Below are 19,562 nucleotides of genomic sequence, written 5' to 3'. Positions count from 1 at the left end.
TATTATACTGATGAATAATTTTTTCAGGCAGTCTGCAGCTTGCTTTTGGGTAAAGGGCTCAAGTGGTACCAAGAAGAGAAACACCCTGCTTTTTATATAATGTGTAGTCTTCAGCTCCATACTACCTAACAGGATTGGAGGAACAAAAAGAAGGCCAGGCGTAGGTGGCTCACGCCTGTAATCCTAGCTACTCAGGAGGCTGAGATCTGAGGATCAAGGTTCAAAGCCAGCCGGGCAGGAAAGACGTGAGACTCTTATCTCCAATAAACCACTCAGAAAACCAGAAGTGGTACTGTGGCTCAAGTGGTAGAGTGCTGTCCTTGAGCTGAAGAGCTCAGGGACAAGCGCCCAGGCCCAGAGTTCAAGTCCCACAACTGACCAAAAAAAAAAAAAGGAGCAGTTAGTCAAAAACAAGGGATCACTTCATGAAGAAATGTCCATTCTTTGGGATTCCTGTCATACGTGCCAGGGACAGGAACATCCTTTCTTTTCCATCCCCCCATAATCAGTTCCCAGCTGGCAGCCTAGCACTGGTGTCTTCATCTTGGTGCCAGTGTAATAAGAGAGTGAGCAGTCGGGGGGCAGCTAGCTGTGGAGTAGGCTTAGTTTTTAAGCAATAAAACCAACTGCTGATTTCCTAGTTTTGTTTCCCTCACCATGGAAAAGTATGGTGGGCTTCTCCTGTTCTTTCCCTGGAACTTAGACAAACCATCCCTCCAGTCGTAACCTCCTGCCCACTTATTCTTACCCTCTGGTTGCATGCAGCCTCACCTCTAGCCCAGTACTGATTACAGTTTCAGGCTACTTGCAGCCCTAGAGGATATGGCAACACTCTCAGCAGTGCGTCAAGCCAGGAGGTCAGCACGTGAATACACAGTGTTGTCTGCCTTCTAGGCCAGGGTGCAGGCTAGCTGGAGAGTGATATGTCTCTGCTTCACTGCAGAGCAGCCTGGAAACCAGAGCTCCTCTTCTCTCAGTCAAACAGTTGGCTGTGGGGTATGGACAGCCTGAAATCTCTCCTTCCTACAAAGTCATACACCTGCTTCCTCTCAATTATGGTATCTGAGACACAACTCCGGACTTTTGGAAATTACTATTTCAGGTCCTACATCTCTCCCTCTGTAAGTGAGAAATTGAAGCTCTGTGCCTCTCAAGAGCAGTGTTTATGCACTGGCTACTTTACCTCTTCTGTCTACCAGGCCTAGCAGAACTGTGGGTCATGTGGTGTCAAAAGTTGTCTACATATGACCTTTCCATCTTCCCTCTCTACAAGACATCCAGGTGAGGACTGTCCGAAGTGAAGAGGGCCATTGATGAGTCCTTGAGCTGGCCATTATGGGTGACCAAGATAACCTTGTGCTTCCAAGGGTCTCAATCCTGACCTGGGCTGACCGCTCAAGCAGCCTTTTACTTCATGTGTGGTCTTATCCTTAAGCAGCCATATCCACAGACTTCCCTCATCTATAGCCTGTGGCAGAGCTTGCATGGAGCTGCTGGAAGACCAAACTATGGCAATATTGGGGGTCTTGGAAGGGTGTGTGCCAAGGGTGAGGGATGGAGAATTTCTACCATTGAAAAGAAAACATGAGGGGCTGGGAAGGTGGCTCAGTGGTAGAGCGCTTGCCTTGCATGCCTGAGGCCCTGGGTTCGATTCCTCAGCACCACGTAAGCAAAAAGAAAAAAACTGGAAGTGGCGCTGTGGCTCAAGTGGTAGAGTGCTCGCCTTGAGCTGAAGAGCTGAGGGGCAGCGCCCAGGCCCAGAGTTCAGGCCCCACGACCGGACCCAAAAAAAAAAAGAAAACATGAGAACTGGGAAGGTGACTCGGTAGAGCGCTTGCCTTGCATGCATGAGGCCCTGGGTTCGATTCCTCAGCACCACATAAGCAGAAAAAAAAAGCCGGAAGTGGCGCTGTGGCTCAAGTGGTAGAGCGCTAGCCTTGAGCTGAAGAGCTGAGGGACAGTGCCCGGGCCCAGAGTTCAGGCCAATGACCAGACCAAAAACAAAAAAAACATGACTTGCTTCTAGGGTAAAGACAATTTATTCCAGTTCTGCATACATATAAGTGGGGAAAGGACCTGTCACTTGTTCCTTACCTGGTCTATTTCTTGGCAGACCCCAAAATGAAACCATTGCAAGGTGGAAAACTGGGCTAAGGCCAAGCAAACAAGCTAGCCAGCACGGTCAGCTACAAACCCAAGGGAGAAAAGCTGACCCGGCCTTTGACCCATTCCTGTCCCCCACCTACTCCACTTTTCTCCCCTTTCTCTGGCTCTGCTGGACTCACTGGGCACCAGCCTCCAGGCCACCCCTGGAGGCGGGGCTTGGCAGTACCCACGTGTGTCGGAGTTAAATGCTCAGAGCCGGCACCAGCGCTTGAGCAGAGAGAAGCAGCACTATGGCCGGCAAGAAAGTCTGCATTGTCGGCTCCGGTAACTGGTAAGGAGCTCTGGCAAGGTCCATGGGGGGTAAGGGCAGCTTCCCCCAAGTGCGGGGGGGGGGGGGGCTCTGGAGGGACAGAAACGGAGTAAACAGGAGGCCGAGTGGGTGTGAAATGTCCTTAGGTTCCTGCTGGGCCCTTACTGCTGTCTTTAGTACCTATGCCGCGGGCACAGGACAGTTGGTGCCCAGATCTTCCTGGCTGGTGGCTGCTTGCCTGGGCAGCTGCACCTGTTTGCCACAGGAAAGCAAACAGAGCACTTGCGTTTGGGAGTGCCATCTGAAAGCTGGCCCTCTTCTCCAGCAGCAAAATGTGAGGTAGACTGAGTTTCTACTGCCAGATCCCTGGGGGTGGGAGGGGGAGGCGGGACGTGCTTGTTATAGGAGTAGGGGTGACAAGCAAGATGGGGAGTAAAATAATCTGCTGGGCTGTGTCTTACAACAGAGCACTGCTCAACCCCTGCGTGCCACCATGCTCTCCCTCACACCCCACCCCTCCACTTTCTTGTGCTCCCCTTTACAGGGGTTCAGCTATTGCCAAGATCGTGGGTGGCAATGCAGCCCAGCAGGCACGCTTCGACCCACGGGTGACCATGTGGGTGTTTGAGGAAGACATAGGGGGCAGAAAACTGACCGAGATCATCAATACACAGCATGAGAACGTTAAATACCTACCAGGACACAAGCTGCCCCCCAATGTGGTAAGCCCCAACTCCCTGCAAGAAAGGGTGAGAGGCTGGACACTGTTGAAAGTCAGCTAGACAGCTTGTAGGTGGCTAGAGACAGGAGAGAGGGACTGGGTGAGAATGAGGGAACAGAAGACACTGTACAAAAGGAAATGTACTCATTACCTGACTCATGTAATTCCTCTGGATATCACCTCTATAATAACAATAAAGTAAATTAATAATAATACAGGCTCACACCTGTAATCGTAGCTATTCAGGAGGCTGAGATCTGAGGATCGCAGTTCAAAGCCAGCCCGGACAGAAAAGTCCAAGAGACTTATCTCCAATTAACCACTAGAAAACTGGAAGTGGCACTGTGGCTTCAGAGGGAGAGCACTAGCCTTGAGCTGAAGAGCTGAGGGACAGTGTCCAGGCCCAGAGTTCAAGCCCCATGACTGACCAAAAAAAAAAGGTCAGAGGAAAGCAAGGGAGGGGAGGACAGGAGACTCAGGGCTCAGATCTCACTTAGAGATGTCGCCTGCAGTCAAAGGACCACTCCAGGTGCCAGTGGGGAATTATCTTGAGAGGACTGCTCTTGGCACAGAGCACCCCCCCCCCCCACAACCTCCCTTTCTGGGACTAAGGAAGACCTAAATGTACCTCCCCTGCTGGTTCCCAGGTGGAGAAGGGAGGAGGGAGGCCTATGTTTGTCTCCATGACAACCCAAGTCTGGTCTGCAAGCTCCCAGACTTGGGGTCTGGTAGTACCCGCTCCAGGCTCTAATCTTGTTATTCATTCACTGGGTTATTAGCAGATTTGGAGGCTGTTCCTTGGACTTTTGGTCTTTGGTCAAATCCATGTGGCTCTCTCTCCACCTGGAAATAGAGAGCAGGATAGATAAGAGAAAAACTGGGGCTCTCCCTTCCCAGGTAGCACCCTTAAGTCTGACCCAGGGTGATGAAATCTTCTTTGGCCTCTTTCTCCTGTCAAGCCCAGGCCACCTTTGGCTTCCCAAGCTGTCCCACAGCCAACAGAGTACAGAGAGGAAGATTCCAGGAGTCAAAGATCCAGGACAGCTGGGGCAGGGGTCGGTGCGGGGGGAGGGGGTGGGGCATGATGACTGGGAGCAGGGAGTAAGACGTCTTTTTTTTTTTTCCTGGTCCTTGGGATTGAACTCTTGGGCCTGGGCACTGTCCCTCAGCTCTTCAGCTCAAGGCTAACGCTCTACCACTTGAGCCACAGCGCCACTTCTGGTTTTCTGGTTAAGTGGAGACAAGAGTCTCACAGACTTTCCTGCCCGGGCTGGCTTTGAACTGTAATCCTCAGATCTCAGCCTCCTGAGTAGCTAGGATTACAGGCATAAGCCACCAGCGCCCAGCTAAGATGTCTTGTTCCTCCAAGTTCTATCTCCCAGGCTGACTGGCAAATCACCAAGCCTCATTCTTTGGCTCCTCAATCTCCCAAATGGGGTTCCTTAGGAACTATGAGAGGTCAGCCAGGCCAATGAACATCTATCACCCTACAGGTGGCTGTACCAGATGTGGTCCAGGCTGCAGCTGATGCTGACATCCTGATCTTTGTGGTGCCCCATCAGTTCATCGGCAAGATCTGTGACCAGCTCAAGGGCCACCTAAAGGCCAACACCATTGGCATCTCTCTAATTAAGGTGCCAGGAACAGCTTCATGTGCATGGGGGTGGGATACAGCTAACCACTGGGGAGGGGGGGAGGGGTAGTCAGGATGGTTTGGCAAGCAGGGCAGAAAATGGGAGTGATAGGCAGAACATTCTAGAGAAAAGAGAGGGATTGACTTTGGAAAGGATGGAGAAAGCTATCAGAGGCTGGGGATATGGCTCAGTGGTAAAGTGCTAGCCTAGCATGCATCAGACCCTGGGTTTGATCCCTAGCACCACAAAGAAAAGCAATCAGTCATGTGATGCCAGGGGCACAGGGTAGGGGGAGCTGAGGGGAGGATGTATGAGCCTGCTTTAGAGGCAGATGTCTTAGGAGATTTTAGAAGGCATGAGAATTGGTTTGGCTTGGAAGTTTGCAAGGGGAGTTGATTAGGATGTCAGAGGGCCGTCGAAGGTCATGAGGGAATATGCTGCTTTGGAGAGGTAGGTTGGTTGCGAGTGCATGGAAGGAGAAATTACTGATGATGAACTGGTTTGTCAGTATTGTCTGCCGTCCTCACAGCAAGCTAAGGATGGGTTGGAATAGGGCAGGATCTCTGGGGAGGGACAATACTGAGCAGTGGATAAGAAAGGGGTAGGATTTCTGGGTGGGAAGCCCTCAGCTGGGCATAAAGAGCAGCTGGCCTGAGCTCCATCCTGTACCCAGGGGGTAGACGAGGGCCCCAATGGGCTGAAGCTCATCTCTGAAGTGATTGGGGAGCGCCTTGGTATCCCCATGAGTGTGCTGATGGGGGCCAACATTGCCAGCGAGGTGGCTGATGAGAAGTTCTGTGAGACCACCATTGGTGAGAGCCCCCTCCCCATGCACCATGCAGCTGTTGCCTCCCCTCCCCCAAGCTCTCCCCCTGTTCCATTCAGCCATCTCCTTCCACAAGGCAGGGAAAGGAAGTGTCAGAAGCAAGGGAGGGTTGGGACACCCCCAGGGAAGAGGCTGAACACTCTATTTAGGTTGAATGTGAGAACTGTCAAATCCTCCCTCACAGGGTGTAGGGCATGGCTCCTGTAGTCCCAGCTACCCTACAGGCTGAGAGATGAGGATAGCTCAAGCTCACAAATTCTGGACAAACCTGAGCAACATAGTAAGGCCCTGTCTCAAAAGAAAAAGAAAAGTGAGAGGGAGTCCACCCTCAAAGCTTCTCCTCTTCCCCACTTTAGGCTGCAAGGACCCAGCCCAAGGACAGCTTTTGAAAGAGCTGATGCAGACACCCAATTTTCGTATCACAGTGGTGCAAGAGGTGGACACAGTGGAGATCTGTGGGGCCTTAAAGGTGAGAGGGCGGCACAGAGACAAATAAGGGTGTACAGAAGGTCTCAAAGGAGGGCCTGGCTCACTCTTCAGCAATGGTTCCCTTTCCTTACCAAGTCTCCCACCCAGAGAAAGAACTGCAGAGGCCAGGCCAGGCCACTTAAGCCTGCTGACTGCTTACTATCAGGTGGTAGACCCTGCTTCCTCTACTGCTAGGGCCCCTTGTAGGACATCCTAGCTCTGGCTCTGAGCTGAGTACTGGTCAAGAGAGATGCTCAGGCTAACGAGAGATGAGACATCATGACAACTTCCAGAAAGATCAATGGCTGGAAAGCTGTAGACATGAAGACATGGGCTTATCATGGATGGGGAGACCATCTGTTCAGAAGAGTGGCTCTCAGAAAATGTCCCCAAGAAGCTGGGTACTGGTAGCTCACATCTGTAATCCTAGCTACTCAAGAGGCTGAGATCTGAGGACTGTGGTTCCAAGCCAGCCTGGGCAGGAAAGCCTGTGAGACTCCGGTTAACCACCAAAAGCCGAAAGTGGGTGGGGCTGTGTCTCAAATGGTAGAATATTAGCCTTGAGCAAAAAAGCTCAGGGAGGGCTGTGAAGGTGGCTCAGTGGTAGAGCGCTTGCCTTGCATGCCTGAGGCCCTGGGTTCCATTCCTCAACACCACATAAGCATAAAGAAAAAAGCTGGAAGTGGTGCTGTGGCTCAAGTGGTAGAGTGCTAGCCTTGAGCTGAAGAGCTGAGGGACAGCGCCCAGGCCCAGAGTTCAGGCACCATGACTGGACCCCCCCCCCCAAAAAAAAAGCTCAGGAAGCCGGGCGCCAGTGGGGTGGCTCATGACTGTAATCCTAGCTACTCAGGAAGCTGAGATCTGAAGATCGTGGTTCAAAGCCAGCATGGGCAGGAAAGTCCATGAGACTCTATAATCTCCAATAAACCACTAGAAAACTGGAAGTGGCGCTGTGGCTCAAGCAGTAGAGTGCTCGCCTTGAGCTGAAGAGTGCATGGACAGCGCCCAAGCCCAGAGTTCAAGCCCCACAACCAACCAAAAAAAAAAAAAAAGACAGTGCACAGGCCTTGAGTTCAAGCCCCAGGACTGGCATAGAGAAGAAAAAAATGTCCTCAATGATTGAATATAGGGTGAAGCTTAAAGAAGAGTATGCATTAGCTAAGATATGGAATCAACCCAGATGCCCCTCTGTAGATGAATGGATCAAGAAAATATGGTGTATATACGCAATGGAATTCTATGCCTCCATCAGAAAGAATGACATTGCCCCATTTGTTAGGAAATGGAAAGACTTGGAAAAAATTATTGTGAAGTAAAAGCCAGGCCCAAAGAAACATAGGTCCCATGATTTTCCTTATTTGCAATAACTAGTATATGTCTGAGTGAAACAGAAAAGGTCAGATAAGTTGATGTTAGGGAAATGAACCCTAAGATATGTATTCAAATGTTTTTTTCTTTCATGCGATTGTTTCTAACACATTTATAAGATGATTTCTCTGTTGCTTTGTATGTCCCTCCCCTGTGGTATAACCCCTGCTTTCACTCTATAATTTGTGGAGGGGAAGGGAAAAAACAAATCGTTTAAATAGAGATACAGGTGGACCCATTGCAACAATGAGACCTACAAGTATTTATGTCAAAAAGGAACTATACAACTTTGGTGTGGGGGAGGAGGGTTGGGGGGGGGTGGGGGGGAGGTTGGGGTGGGAAACAAAGGAGGAGGCTACAATGCTTGATAAGAAATGTACTCATTATCTTGCCCCTGTAATTGTAACCCCTCTGTACAGTATTTTCACACACACACAAAAAAAGAGTATGCACAAAATAGGAAAACTAGGTGGTGGATATAATTTAGGAGTCCGTATGCCATATCACTTAATGGGTGTGTCATGGTTGCTGTGAGGAGCATGAGGCAGGTGCTGAGGCCTCTTAGTGGGGTCCCTGGAGGAGGAACGCCCTCACCCATGTCTCTACTCTTACACAGAATATAGTGGCTGTAGGAGCTGGTTTCTGCGATGGGCTGGGTTTTGGTGACAACACCAAGGCAGCGGTGATCAGGTTGGGCCTCATGGAGATGATCGCCTTCTCTAAGCTCTTCTGCAGTGGTCCTGTGTCCTCTGCCACCTTTCTGGAGAGCTGTGGTGTTGCAGACCTCATTACTACCTGCTATGGAGGGCGGAACCGCAAGGTGGCAGAGGCCTTTGTTCGGACTGGAAAGGTGAGTCCTGTAGGGAGAACCAAAAGTAGGCCCTGCGGATATCCAGGTACAAGTGCTTAGTAAGAGTTTGTTTTTTTTTTCTGTTCTTGGAAAGTAAATATTTATTTTGCCCAGGGGAGGGGCTCCGTCCTTCTCTGTGGCAGCTTCTTTGTTCATGCCAGCACTGAATGTTGCTTAACCCTTTTTGTTTCCTCTTGGCAGGGTTGTGTATCCTTACCCTTTTTGTTTCTTTTTAGGTCAGTACCAGGGCTTGAACTCAGGGCCCGAATGCTATCCTGTAGCTTTTTTGCTCAAGGCTGTTACTCTACCATGTGAGCCCCAGCTCTACTTTTGGCTTTTGGGTGATTTATTGGAGATAAGAGTCTCATGAACTTTTCTCCCCAGGTTGGCTTTGAACCTCAATCCTCAGATCTCATTCCTAGCTAGGATTACAGGTAGGAGCCACCAGCAACACATTTGTCCTTGAAGATCTTGAGTAGCTCCACTGTGAGGTGCTTTTACAGGCAAGGTAGCATGAACTTAGCATGCTTAGTGAGTCACCCACAGCTATGGCTAAGGCCCACAGCCATGGGATAGTATAAGGCCATGTCTACAACAGGAGATGGCTGTAGAGAGCACACATTAAGATAGTTGTGAACCAGCCTGCAATCCCAGCACTTGGAAGGCTAAGGCAGGAGGACTGCAAGGTTGAGTTTAACCTAAAATAGACAGCCAAACTCTGTCTCAAAAACAAAACAATCTGCTCATGCCTGTAATCCTAGCTACTCAGGAGGTTGAGATCTAAGCATTGCAGAGTGAAGCCAGCCTGGGCAGGAAATTGTGTGACTCTTATCTCCTACTGGGGCTGAGTTCAAGTCAACCCCTGGTACCAGCACAAAGCAAGCAAACAACACCATAAGCAAACAAAAAATTTGTTATAAATAGGGACTAACCGTGTAGTTCAGTAGTAGAGCACTTGCCTAACATGTAGGAGTCAATTCTTAGCACTGGAGGTCATTGTTACCAATATTTCCATCCCTTTCTGTCTCCTGAGCTCCAACTTCCCAGTTCAGATGGGCCCCCTGCCACTCATTTCGACCCACATGTTCTGTTTCCTTCACAGTCCATTGAGCAACTGGAGAAAGAGATGCTGAATGGGCAGAAGCTGCAGGGGCCCCAGACAGCCCGGGAGCTGCACAGTATCCTCCAGCACAAGGGCCTGGTAGACAAGTGAGTCTGCGCAACCGCCCAGCGCTATCCCACTCACCATTTTCCTGAGTCCTGTAAAGTTGCAAGATAGGCAGAAGGAACTGTGTTTGATCTTTTGCTTACAGCATGGAGAGTCTGGAGTGCCCACTGTCCCCAGCCAGCGCATTGTCCCGCAGCTCATTTTAGTCTAGTGTCTTTTACACCTTCTTTGTAACTTCCCCTTCCTGTCCTTCTCTTTGTCCCCTGCTCTGGAAGTTAGAGCTCTGGACCAGGATTATCCCATTGATTATCCTGTCTTTTTGTTGTTGTTGTTGTTGGTCATGGTGTTTGAACTCTGGGCCTGGGCTGTCCCTCAGCTCTTCAGTTCAAGGCTAGCGCTCTACCACTTGAGCCACTGTGCCACTTCCAATTTTCTGAGTGGTTTATTGGAGATAAGAGTCTCCCGGACTTTTCCTGCAAGTCCTGCGTGGGCTGGTTTTGAACTGCGATCCTCAGATCTCAGCCTCCAGACTAGCTAGCATTATAGGCGTGAGCCACCAGCGCCGGGCTTATCCTGCCTTTTTGTTCATCCTTCTAAGACCAAGCCTGATTCCTTCTGTCCCCAATCCTAACCTGGATGTTGAGGAAGATGGGCTCTACTTCAAGGCACTCCTTTCCAGGGAGCACTGACAATGGGGTAACAGACCAGTGCTCTTAGTAGAAAATATGGAACAGGTTCAGAAGAACAGCTCATGACTCTGGGTATAGGAGCAGCTAGGCAAAGATGTCAAGAAAGAAACTCTTATTCATTGACAGCTTTACATAATGCATAATCATTGTATCTTATACAATCATATCTTTACTACTTTGTCATATTGGATCTTTTTTTGTTTTGTTTTGTTTTGGTGCTGGTCCTGTGGCTTGAATTCAGGCCCTGGGCACTGTGCCTGAGCATCTTTTGCTCAAGGCTGGCACTCTACCATTTAAGTCAGAGCTCTACTTCTGGCTGCCTTGAGTGTGTGTGTAATTGGAGATAGAAGTCTCACGGACTTTCCTGCTCAGGCTAGCTTTGAACCAGGATTCTCAGATCTCAGCCTCCTGAGTAGCTAGAATTACAGGTATGAGCTGGGCCTGGCTATATTGAACCCATTTTAACAGCCAATGACACTGAGGCTTAGAGATCAATAAATTGTTCAATTGGAAAAATATAAACAAAAACCTCTTGGAGCTAGGCAATCATGCCCCCAAATTTAGTATGTAAGGGAGCAGTAGGGGCACTTAACCTGACCCTAAAATCCAAGGCTAGGCAAATTCAGATTCCCAGCAGGTAGAAATTGAAAGCCAGAGTCTGCCTGAGCTCCAAGGTGGGAAGAAAGGGGAGTGGAGAGCGAGGTGGTAAATGGGGCTAAAAGTATTGGTTGGAAGCTAAGCTTCCCTTCCCTTCCCACTCTAGGTTCCCTCTGTTCACGGCTGTGTACAAGGTGTGCTATGAGGGCCAGCCAGTGGGTGAATTCATTCGCTGCCTGCAGAATCATCCAGAACACATGTGAGTGGAGCCAGGATCCAGGGAGGCAGCGCCTCTGTCCAGCAGAGATGAGCAGGAAGTTTGTGACCTGGTCACCAGGACTATCTCCAGGACTCCCTCATGAGCAGTCTTTTTGTTGAAGGATACTGCCGGGCACGTGGCTGGGAGACTCCGCTGCACACCTGGGGCAATTAACTGTGGGGAAGCCTGTAGCTTCTTTAGAAATGGAGCTTCCCTGTCTCTTACCAGATGTGAACCTCTCTTACTGTCCTCTGTGAAGCCTAGAATTAAGCCTCATTGCTGCCTGCTGATCTAGGGGTGGGTGGGTCGGAGGAAGGGAGGGTACCAGAGCCAGGTTGGCTCATGGCTGCCTTACAGAAACCACGTATCTGTCCTCAAGCCCAACTAAGTGGCTACAGAAGTACCTTAACTACAGGAAGGGTAAAGCACAAGCTGCCAGGAAAAGCTTTGGTCATTTTCAGCAGAAAATGGCCTCAGAGACCCCTTGGTTGACCTGTGCCAGGCCCCACACAGCATCAATGATCTGAGTGTTTGTTAACAAAATACAAAGATCTCAAACAACTCTCTTCTGGCTTCTCCTAGCAACAATTACGTCCTCAGAAACCTCTGGTCACCCTCTTTCCTCCTCCCTGCCAGGCTGCCCTGGAACAAGTGTTGCTTCGTACTGGCATCTCTGGCCTTAGGGCTTACCATTCTCCCTAGGGACTTCCTGCCTTCTAGACCTTTGCCAGCTCCTCCCCACCCTTTGTGACCTTTCCAAGCTTTTCCTCCCCCAGCATCCTCTATGGGGACAGGAACTGCTGACAGAGCTCTACCTTTTCATAGCAGGCTCAGATCACTGGGTTCCCTTTTGACCTTTGCATTTGCCCTGCCTCCCTAGTTGGGGGAGGTGCGGCTGGGCCCCTCCTGCTGTTTAATCTCTCCCGAGGATATCCCCTAACTCTATCCCCTCCTCCTCCCAGCCCTAGCACATCTTTCTCAGCTGCTCCTGAACAGCTAAAAGAGCAAACCAGCATCTGACATCAGCATGGCTGGGGCTAGAGAGTGGCCCAAAGGCTGAGCAGGATCCCATGTTGGTAGGTCCTGGTATTCCAAGGCTAGCTCTCCTTCATGGAACAGGCACCTCCACATGAGAGGCTGACCATATCAGCCCTTCAGGAGCTGGAAACTCAAAGAGGAAGAAAATAGAAGCTTCCCTGTCTCTAGGATGAGGGAAGAAGAGGAGGGAGAGGAGTGTGCTTTGCATGGGCTCTGCTCCAGGATTGGGTGGTGGCAGGGGAATGTCACAGGTCAGCAGCCTGGGCTCCTAGCTATAAATAGTCCCTGAGGGCTGAGAGGCTCCTGCATCCAGCAGGAGTCTCCTTTTCCTATGTGGCAGCATCTGGCACACCATGGCTCTGGACAGCATTATGTTAACCCTCCCTCAACTCCTCTAACAAGCCAGAGTGTCAGGCTTCTCGTAGCTGCTAGCCCTTGAGAGTTCACTGCCTGATAAGGCAAAGAGGGAGGGGCACTGTCACATCAGTGGCTTCTGTTTGGACAGCTCTCCAGGACGATGGGATGGATGGTGTATGCAGAGACAAGCTTCTAATACCTTTGTCCACTTCTGCTCCATCCACAGCTAACTATGAATCTGAGGCCTTGTGTAGGGCCAGTTATCACCCAATAAAGTGCTTCTTTGCAGATATTGAAAGATTTGGGGGGAGTTCAGTGCATGTCTGCACTGTCATGTATCACCACAGTGTGTATGTTTTCACTCTTAACCTAAGATCAACGGATCAGTTCCTCCCGGATAATCACAGCCAAGGTTTCCAGCAGCGGGACCCACTCAGTCCTCTCTCCTGCTACCCCTGATGGGAATATGCAATCCCCAAAACATGAAAATTCACTCCCATCCTCCCCTCAGATCACAACCTCAATTTCCCAAAGCAGGCTACCCCTGACTGAACCTGGACCTCCTCACTGGGCTTGCACAACAGGCTCCGGGAACCAGGCATGCGTAAATTACTTCAGGCCAAAACCACAAACTTGCAAAGCCCCACCTGACACTTTTGTACCTTCCAGCCACCTTCACCGAGAACCCTACTTAAGTCCCTTCACCACTGTCCCCACTTCGCCCCGAGTCTCCTGTCTCCTGAGGTCACCACGGCGTCCCGCTTCCATTAAAGTTGATCTGGACTGCTGAGGTCATCTTCTGCTCTTTATTCTGATAGCCTCAAGGCTAACAACCTCAAGGTTGTTTCTTAACAACTCCCACCAGTGCCACCTACGCCTTCCTTCCCGCAGGCTGTCACCCAATCTTCAGCACTTGGAGGCTTTATCCTGCCACCTGCAAACTGGAAGTCACGAATAAGTCAGAAACCTTAGTAATCCCTCGGGTGCACTCCGTGGACATGGCCTCGCAGGGTGGATTCGGGCTATAAGGGGTTCGGGATCCACTGCCGGAAGGCTAGGAGAATCTACCTCGCTACTAAAGACGTCACCGCCACACAGGCTGTGGATTGGTTAACTCTGGCCGAGCTCTTAAAAGTTCCGGTTCCGAACCTGGAAGGGGTGACAGCGATCAAAATGGATTGCATTTATAAAATGATTTGTTGAATTAAGATCTCCTTTATACAACCACTTGAGGATAATTTTTTTTTTGTCGGTCATGGGGCTTGAACTCTGGGCCTGGGCGCTGTCCCTCAGCTCTTCAGCTCAAGGCGGGTGCTCTATCACTTGAGCCACAGCTCCACTTCCGGTTTCCGGGTGGCTTATTGGAGACGAGTCTCACAGACTTTCCTGCCCGGGCTGGCTTTGAACCATGATCCTCAGATCTCAGGCTCCTGAGTAGCTAGGATTACAGGCGTGAGCCACCGGCGCCCGGCGAGGATAATAATTTTTTAAAGAAGTTCCAGTGCTCAAAATTGGGGTTACCAAAGACGCTCACTCGATGAAGCAGGACTACAACCCCCAGAATCCAACGGGAGAGGAAAGTACTTCCGAGAAAGTATAGCATGTATAACAAACCCGGAAGCCGGAAGTTCAAAGCCAGCCACCAACCCGGGTAGTCGCCTACGCGATTTCCCGCCTCTAGTGGGCGGAGCTAGGCTGGGTTTCGGTGCAGGCACGCGCAGGTTCGCTCGCTCGTTCTCTGCAAGCACGAATCTTAGAGGTCGCTCCAGGTGGGTGGGCGGAAAAGTGGGCGGCTCTCTGCTCTCGTAGCTGAGGCGGACTGGTTGTTCCGGTCTCGGTGTCGTGGGTGGCCTCAGCTGCACTAGGAAGTTGTAGGAACGCTAGCAGCCGGGAGCAGCCTCTGCAGGCCTCCGGTACACGCCAGGGAGCTGCAGCATCCAGGTACGCTGTTGGCTTCGGCGGAGCAGGGGCCGCTGGGCCGCGGGGCGCGTGCCGCCCGACGTCGGCCCGTGTGCGCCGCCCCACCCACCTCGTCCGTGGCCTTGCTGTCCTTGAGGTCGCGCGCTCCGGCGCCCGCTGCTCCACTTCAGCCCGACCTCCGGGCAGTGATGGGGTCCGCTTTGCTGGCACGCCCAGGCCCCTGCCCGGCTCGAGGCTGGTCCCCACACGGCCCTTCCTCCCGTTACAACTCGCTGCGCTTGGTGACCTCGCTGCCCCCTCCCTCGGGTGTGAATCCCGTCCCGCCCTTTCCGAAAAGCAGCCCCGCCCACTCCTCTCTGCGGGTCTTTCGGAGCACGCAGCCGGTCTCTGAACCCCCGCAGAGCCTCCGCTGCTCGCGCGCGGGCTTCTACCTTGCAGCGACGTAGCTCACCGCGATCATTGTAGCTCGTACCTCGACCTCTTTTAGGCAGAAGAGGTTTGTTTGTTTTTCACCTGAGGCTTTCATAGGATAGTGTGCGATGTGACCGATGGATCAATGAGTGAATCTCTAAGGTTGAAATGAGCCATTGGAGAGGAGGAACTTGTGCCTGAGTTCCTCCCACAGACTTGCAAATTATATCACCGTGGCCTTGTGTGTGTGTGTGTGATCAGAATTCGAATTTGGCATCTGACGCTATAAGCTCATTGGCAAGAGCTCTGCCACCTGAGTCAAGCCTCTAACTCTGCCATCGGCCTCCTCCACCCCCGTGGCTCCCCCCACCCCACCATGGTTTTCCTTATATTTTTCTGAAACTTGCAGCCTAATCCCCACTTGCGCAGGAACAAATGGGAACATTCTGCTAATCAAAAAGGCGTTCTCTCTCTTCCTCTCTCCCTCTCCCTTCCTCCTTCCCTCTCTTTTTTTCTCTTGTCTCCCCCCCCCCTTCCTCTCCCTCTCTTTCTCCCTCTCTCTTCCTCTCGCCGGTCCCTGATCTCTTTTTGCTCAAGGCTAGCCCTCTACCACTTTGAGCCACAGCCCTCTGGTAATCTTCCAACCGTGATCCGCAGTTCACAGCCTCCTAAGTAGCTAGGATTACAGGTGTGAGCCATTGGCGCCTGGCTCAAACTTTTTCATATCCAATTAGAGAATTAATCTGTTGAAATTATGTGAAGAAGAGAGTAGTGTTGTAAAGAGATTGAGAGGATGAGTTTGATTGAGATACATTGCATACATGTATGGAAATGTCACAATCCCCCTCGTACATCTAAACTATACTTTTCAAAAGTTTATTTCATTTCCAAGATTAATCCTACCTAGATTTCAAATTTCATTTTTTTCTATTCATTTTGCCTCCTTTTATCCTTAATTTAGCCACCACCTTCTTCCCCTTTAAGACATATTCAAATCTTCCTTATCAATAAGTGGAACAAAACTGGCATTCTCAGCCAGTGTGGTGGCACACATTTGTAATCCCAGAATGAGTTTCTACATACTACTAGACCTTGTGTCACTCTTCTAGCACCACCATATCTAGCCCAAATTTTCTGATTTAAAGAAACCAATTTTTAGTGCTGTGCTGGTATTTCAAGTCTGTAATCCTAGCTCCTTGGGAAGCTGAGATAGGATCATGGGTTGAGGCTGGATGCACACAGATCCTTTCCCAGCCAGTATCTGGGCGTGGTAACAGGAGTCTGTCATCCCAGCGTGTGGGAAGTTAAGATCGGAAGGATGGTGGTTCTAGTCAGCCAAGACAGAAAGGTTTGTAAGACTCCATCACAGTGGAAAGAAGTTGAGTGTTAGGGTGCTCACCTTCATCCCAGCCATGATGGGAAGCCTAAAACAGGCAAACTGCCATATAGGAACATACTTGGCAAGTAAGCAAGGCCTTGTGTCACATAACCAGTGGTAAAAAGAGCTGGAGTTGTGGTTTATTGGTAGATTGTTTGCCTAGCCATGTGAGGCCCCAGTACAGCTATTTTTTTTTTTTTTCTCTCAGTGCTGGGGCTTGAACTCAGGGCCTAGGCACTGTCCCTGAGCTTCTTTTGCTTAAGGCTAGCACTCTACCACTTGAACCACAATGCACGTTCGGCTCTTTTTTCATTATGTGGTACTGAAGAATTGAACCCAGGGCTTCATGCATACTAGGCAAGCACTCTACCACTGATCCACATTCCCAGTCAATGGCTAATATTTTTTAAAGAAATTAATTTCAGTTCCTTCAACAGAAAGCAATATAAGAATACATTCATAGTCTCAAATTGAAAAACATTTTGGTCTTGTAAGATTTTTCCATGTGAAACTTTCTTTAGCTTCCTAGTTCAGAATAGTAGAAAACAGTTAAATTAGAAATAATCCTAGCATTTGGGAGGCTGGGGCAGAAAGAGAAGAAGTTTGAAGCCCAGCACTGATGGCTCACGCCTGTAATCCTAGCTATTCGAGAGGCTGAGATCTGAGATAAAGGTTTGAAGCCACCCCTGGTAGAAAAGTCCCAGTGAGACTCTTATTTCCAATTAACCACTCAAAAGTGGCACTGTGGCTCAAAGTGGTAGCCTTGAGCATAAGAGCTCAGGGACAGTGGCCAGGCCCTGAGTTCAAGCCTCACAACCACCAAAAAAAAAAAAAGAAAGGTGTTTGAGACTACCTTAGATTACAGAGCAAATTCCAGGCTGGCCTGGCTTTCTTAGCAAGCCTCTGTCTCAAAAAAGCAAAGAAAATAATTTATGGAAATATGATGGCTTAAACTTGCCTTGAGCCGGGCACTTGTGGCTCATGCCTGTAACTAAGTACTAAGGAGGCTGAGGTCTGAGGATCACGGTTCAAAGCCAGCCTGGGTAAGAAAGTCCGTGAGACTCTTATCACCAATAAACCACCAGAAAAACCAGAAGTGTCTTAAGTGGTAGAGTGCTAGGCTTGAGCTGAAGAGCTGAGGGACAGCACCCAGGCCCAGAGTTCAAGCCCCACAACCGACCAAAAAACAACAACCAAAAAAAAAAACCCTTTCGTTGAGACTAACTTAGGAGTCAGAAGTGGTGATGCAATCTGTAATCCTAGCACTTGGGAAGTCTGGGTTACCTAGTGAGGCCCTTGTTTAAAAAAGTAAAATAAGGGCTGGGAAGGTGGCTCAGTGGTAGAGTGCTTGCCTTGCATGCATGAGGCCCTGCGTTCAATTCCTCAGTACCACATAAGCAGAAGTGGTACTGTGGCTCAAGTGGTAGAGCACTAACTAGCCTTGAACTGAAGAATTGAGGGACAGTGCCCAGGCCCAGAGTTCAGGCCCCACAATTGGCAAAAAAATAATAATAATAAAAATAAATAAATAAAAAACCTGGCGCTTATGGCTCATGCTTAAAATCCCAGCTACTCAGGAGGCTGAGATCTGAGGAATGTGGGTTCAAAGCCAGCCCAGGAAGGAAAGTTCAAACCCTAGGACCAGTGTGTGATAAGTGCATGTGTGTGTGCACGTGAGCACACACGTTTATACACACACACACACACACACAGAAGGCCAATAGCGAAAGTGAATGAGGGTGAGTATGGTTGAAGTACTTTATATGCATGTATGAAACTAGAAAAATGGGACAATCCTAGCAACCTGGACTGAGATTTGAGGAATGATATTTGAAGTCAGCCTAGGCAGAAAAATGTCCAAGAGATTCTGTCTCTAATAAATCAGCAAGATGCTAGAATGGAGGTATGGCTCAAGGGGTACAGTGCCAGCTATGAACAAAAAAGCTGAGCAAGAGTTCTAGTCCCTGAGTTCAAGCCCTGGTACTAGCACAAAAGAAAAGAAAGAATAATAAAACAACATTGAACTTGCTTTAAGGAGTGGGAGGAGGCTTAAGAAAGAGGAGGAGAGGATGAGTTTGAATGAGGTACATTGTATATATGTATGTAAATGTCACAATAAAACTCCTCTTATACAACTTTTATTTTTGAGGGGGGCAGGGATGCTGGTGCCAGAGCTGGGGCTTGGACTCATGACCTAGACACTGTCCTTGAGCTTCTTTTGTTCAAGGCTAAGCCACAGCTCCATTACTGATTTTTTTTGGTAGTTTAGTAGAGGTAAGAGTCTCACAGGCTTTCTTACCCAGGCTGGCTTCCAACTGTGATCCTCAGATCTCAGCCTCCTGAGTAGCTAGGATTACAGGCATGAGCCACTGGCACCTGTCAACTTTTTTTTTTAAATGAGAAACAAAAAGCCTAACTTGGGAACCTAACCACTGTGAATTAAATTGTCTGTTTCTAGGAAAATAATTCACTGCCTGTGTTTAAACCTGGCTACATCCATTAGGTTCTCTACTAGCCAGAAAAACTGGTGTATGTATCAAAATGATGTGCCAATTAGGAAGGAAAAGTTGTTGGTGGGCCATTCACTCTTCCCACAAATGCAGAAGACCAAGTGTTAGCTGTAGTGGCATTCAGATGCCTCTGGTTCTGTCATCCTGTCTATATCTCACATGCAGACTTCATTTGCCCTTTGAGATCATCCTAAATCATGTTATCCAGTAATCAGACCTTGCCAACATGGGGAAGCAGAAGTTATGGAATGGCCCTAAAGTAGGGAGACAGATAAGGGAGGTGAGGCCTTATGCTGTGGTTTAAATACAATCTGTCTTTGTAGGGGACAACATGCCATCTGTCAAGCAGCTAGCTGATATTGGCTACAAGACCTTCTCCACCTCCATGCTGCTGCTCACTGTGTATGGGGGCTACCTCTGCAGTGTCCGAGCCTACCACTATTTCCAGCGGCGCAGCACCCAGCGCCAGGCTGCAGAAGAACAGAAGACCTCGGGAACCCTGTAGAATTTGGTCATTTTCTCTTGAGCAGTGAGGCCTAAGGCATGCTATGGGAAGACTTTCCCCTACAGTCCTTGCCAGGTTAAGAGGATTTATGACCCTGATGATTTTCAAATCCTGCCTGAAGAAAGAACCTATGGTTTGTCTGATACTTCTAGTTGGTGCCTGTTTGTGGAGTCTGTTGAATAAATAGGAATGTGAGGGTGAGGTATACCTTATAGACATTAAATATTTTTCCATGTCTGTGTTTTGGTGTTTGTGTTTAGCTAAATTATAGGGACCATAGTCTTCTAGTGTTCTAGTTGTATACTTAGATTACTGTATCTAGAGCTTTTAGCCCCTTGAGTTGGGGGGATTATAGTTTTAACAGTAGTGGTGGTATCAAGCCTCATGATCTTGGTGAAAAAACTTATCTATTTTTTAATTAATTAATTGATTAATTTACTTTTGTGC

The 19,562-nt window shown here is 49.4% G+C and overlaps 2 protein-coding genes across 3 annotated transcripts; both read left to right on the top strand.

Moving 5' to 3' along the window:
• Positions 1–2,329: 2,329 nt before the first annotated feature.
• Positions 2,330–12,683, top strand: Gpd1 (glycerol-3-phosphate dehydrogenase 1). The gene is made up of 8 exons (XM_042677554.1): positions 2,330–2,437; positions 2,961–3,138; positions 4,631–4,771; positions 5,445–5,583; positions 5,954–6,066; positions 8,050–8,283; positions 9,386–9,492; positions 10,904–12,683. Exons 1-8 carry the CDS (start codon positions 2,397–2,399, stop codon positions 10,998–11,000), a joined length of 1,050 nt encoding a protein of 349 aa, XP_042533488.1. The 5' UTR covers positions 2,330–2,396; the 3' UTR covers positions 11,001–12,683.
• Positions 12,684–14,066: 1,383 nt separating this feature from the next.
• Positions 14,067–19,356, top strand: LOC122106257 (cytochrome c oxidase assembly protein COX14). Of its 2 annotated transcripts, none has more exons than XM_042677556.1 (2): positions 14,067–14,160; positions 18,934–19,356. In XM_042677556.1, the coding sequence occupies exon 2, from the start codon at positions 18,942–18,944 to the stop codon at positions 19,113–19,115; it is 174 nt and encodes a 57-aa protein (XP_042533490.1). In that variant the 5' UTR covers positions 14,067–14,160; positions 18,934–18,941; the 3' UTR covers positions 19,116–19,356. The 2 variants fall into 2 exon arrangements, with proteins under 2 accessions (XP_042533490.1, XP_042533489.1); XM_042677555.1 differs by lacking the exon at positions 14,067–14,160 and adding an exon at positions 14,177–14,332.
• Positions 19,357–19,562: the final 206 nt, after the last annotated feature.

The sequence above is a fragment of the Dipodomys spectabilis genome, unplaced genomic scaffold (genome assembly GCF_019054845.1).
Source record: "Dipodomys spectabilis isolate Male_0828 unplaced genomic scaffold, ASM1905484v1 ptg000039l, whole genome shotgun sequence".
In the NCBI taxonomy this organism is placed as follows: domain Eukaryota; kingdom Metazoa; phylum Chordata; class Mammalia; order Rodentia; family Heteromyidae; genus Dipodomys; species Dipodomys spectabilis.
The sequence above is the reverse complement of the archived record's forward strand: the minus strand, read 5'-3'. Positions and strand labels throughout refer to the sequence as shown.

Coding starts and splice junctions, on each gene's coding strand:
- Gpd1 (XM_042677554.1), top strand. CDS start 2,397: ATGGCCGGCAAGAAAGTCTGCATTGTCGGCTCCGGTAACTG. Junction 5,584..5,953: donor GTTCTGTGAGACCACCATTG/GTGAGAGCCCCC, acceptor TCCCCACTTTAG/GCTGCAAGGACCCAGCCCAA. Junction 8,284..9,385: donor CCTTTGTTCGGACTGGAAAG/GTGAGTCCTGTA, acceptor TTTCCTTCACAG/TCCATTGAGCAACTGGAGAA.
- LOC122106257 (XM_042677556.1), top strand. CDS start 18,942: ATGCCATCTGTCAAGCAGCTAGCTGATATTGGCTACAAGACCTTCTCC.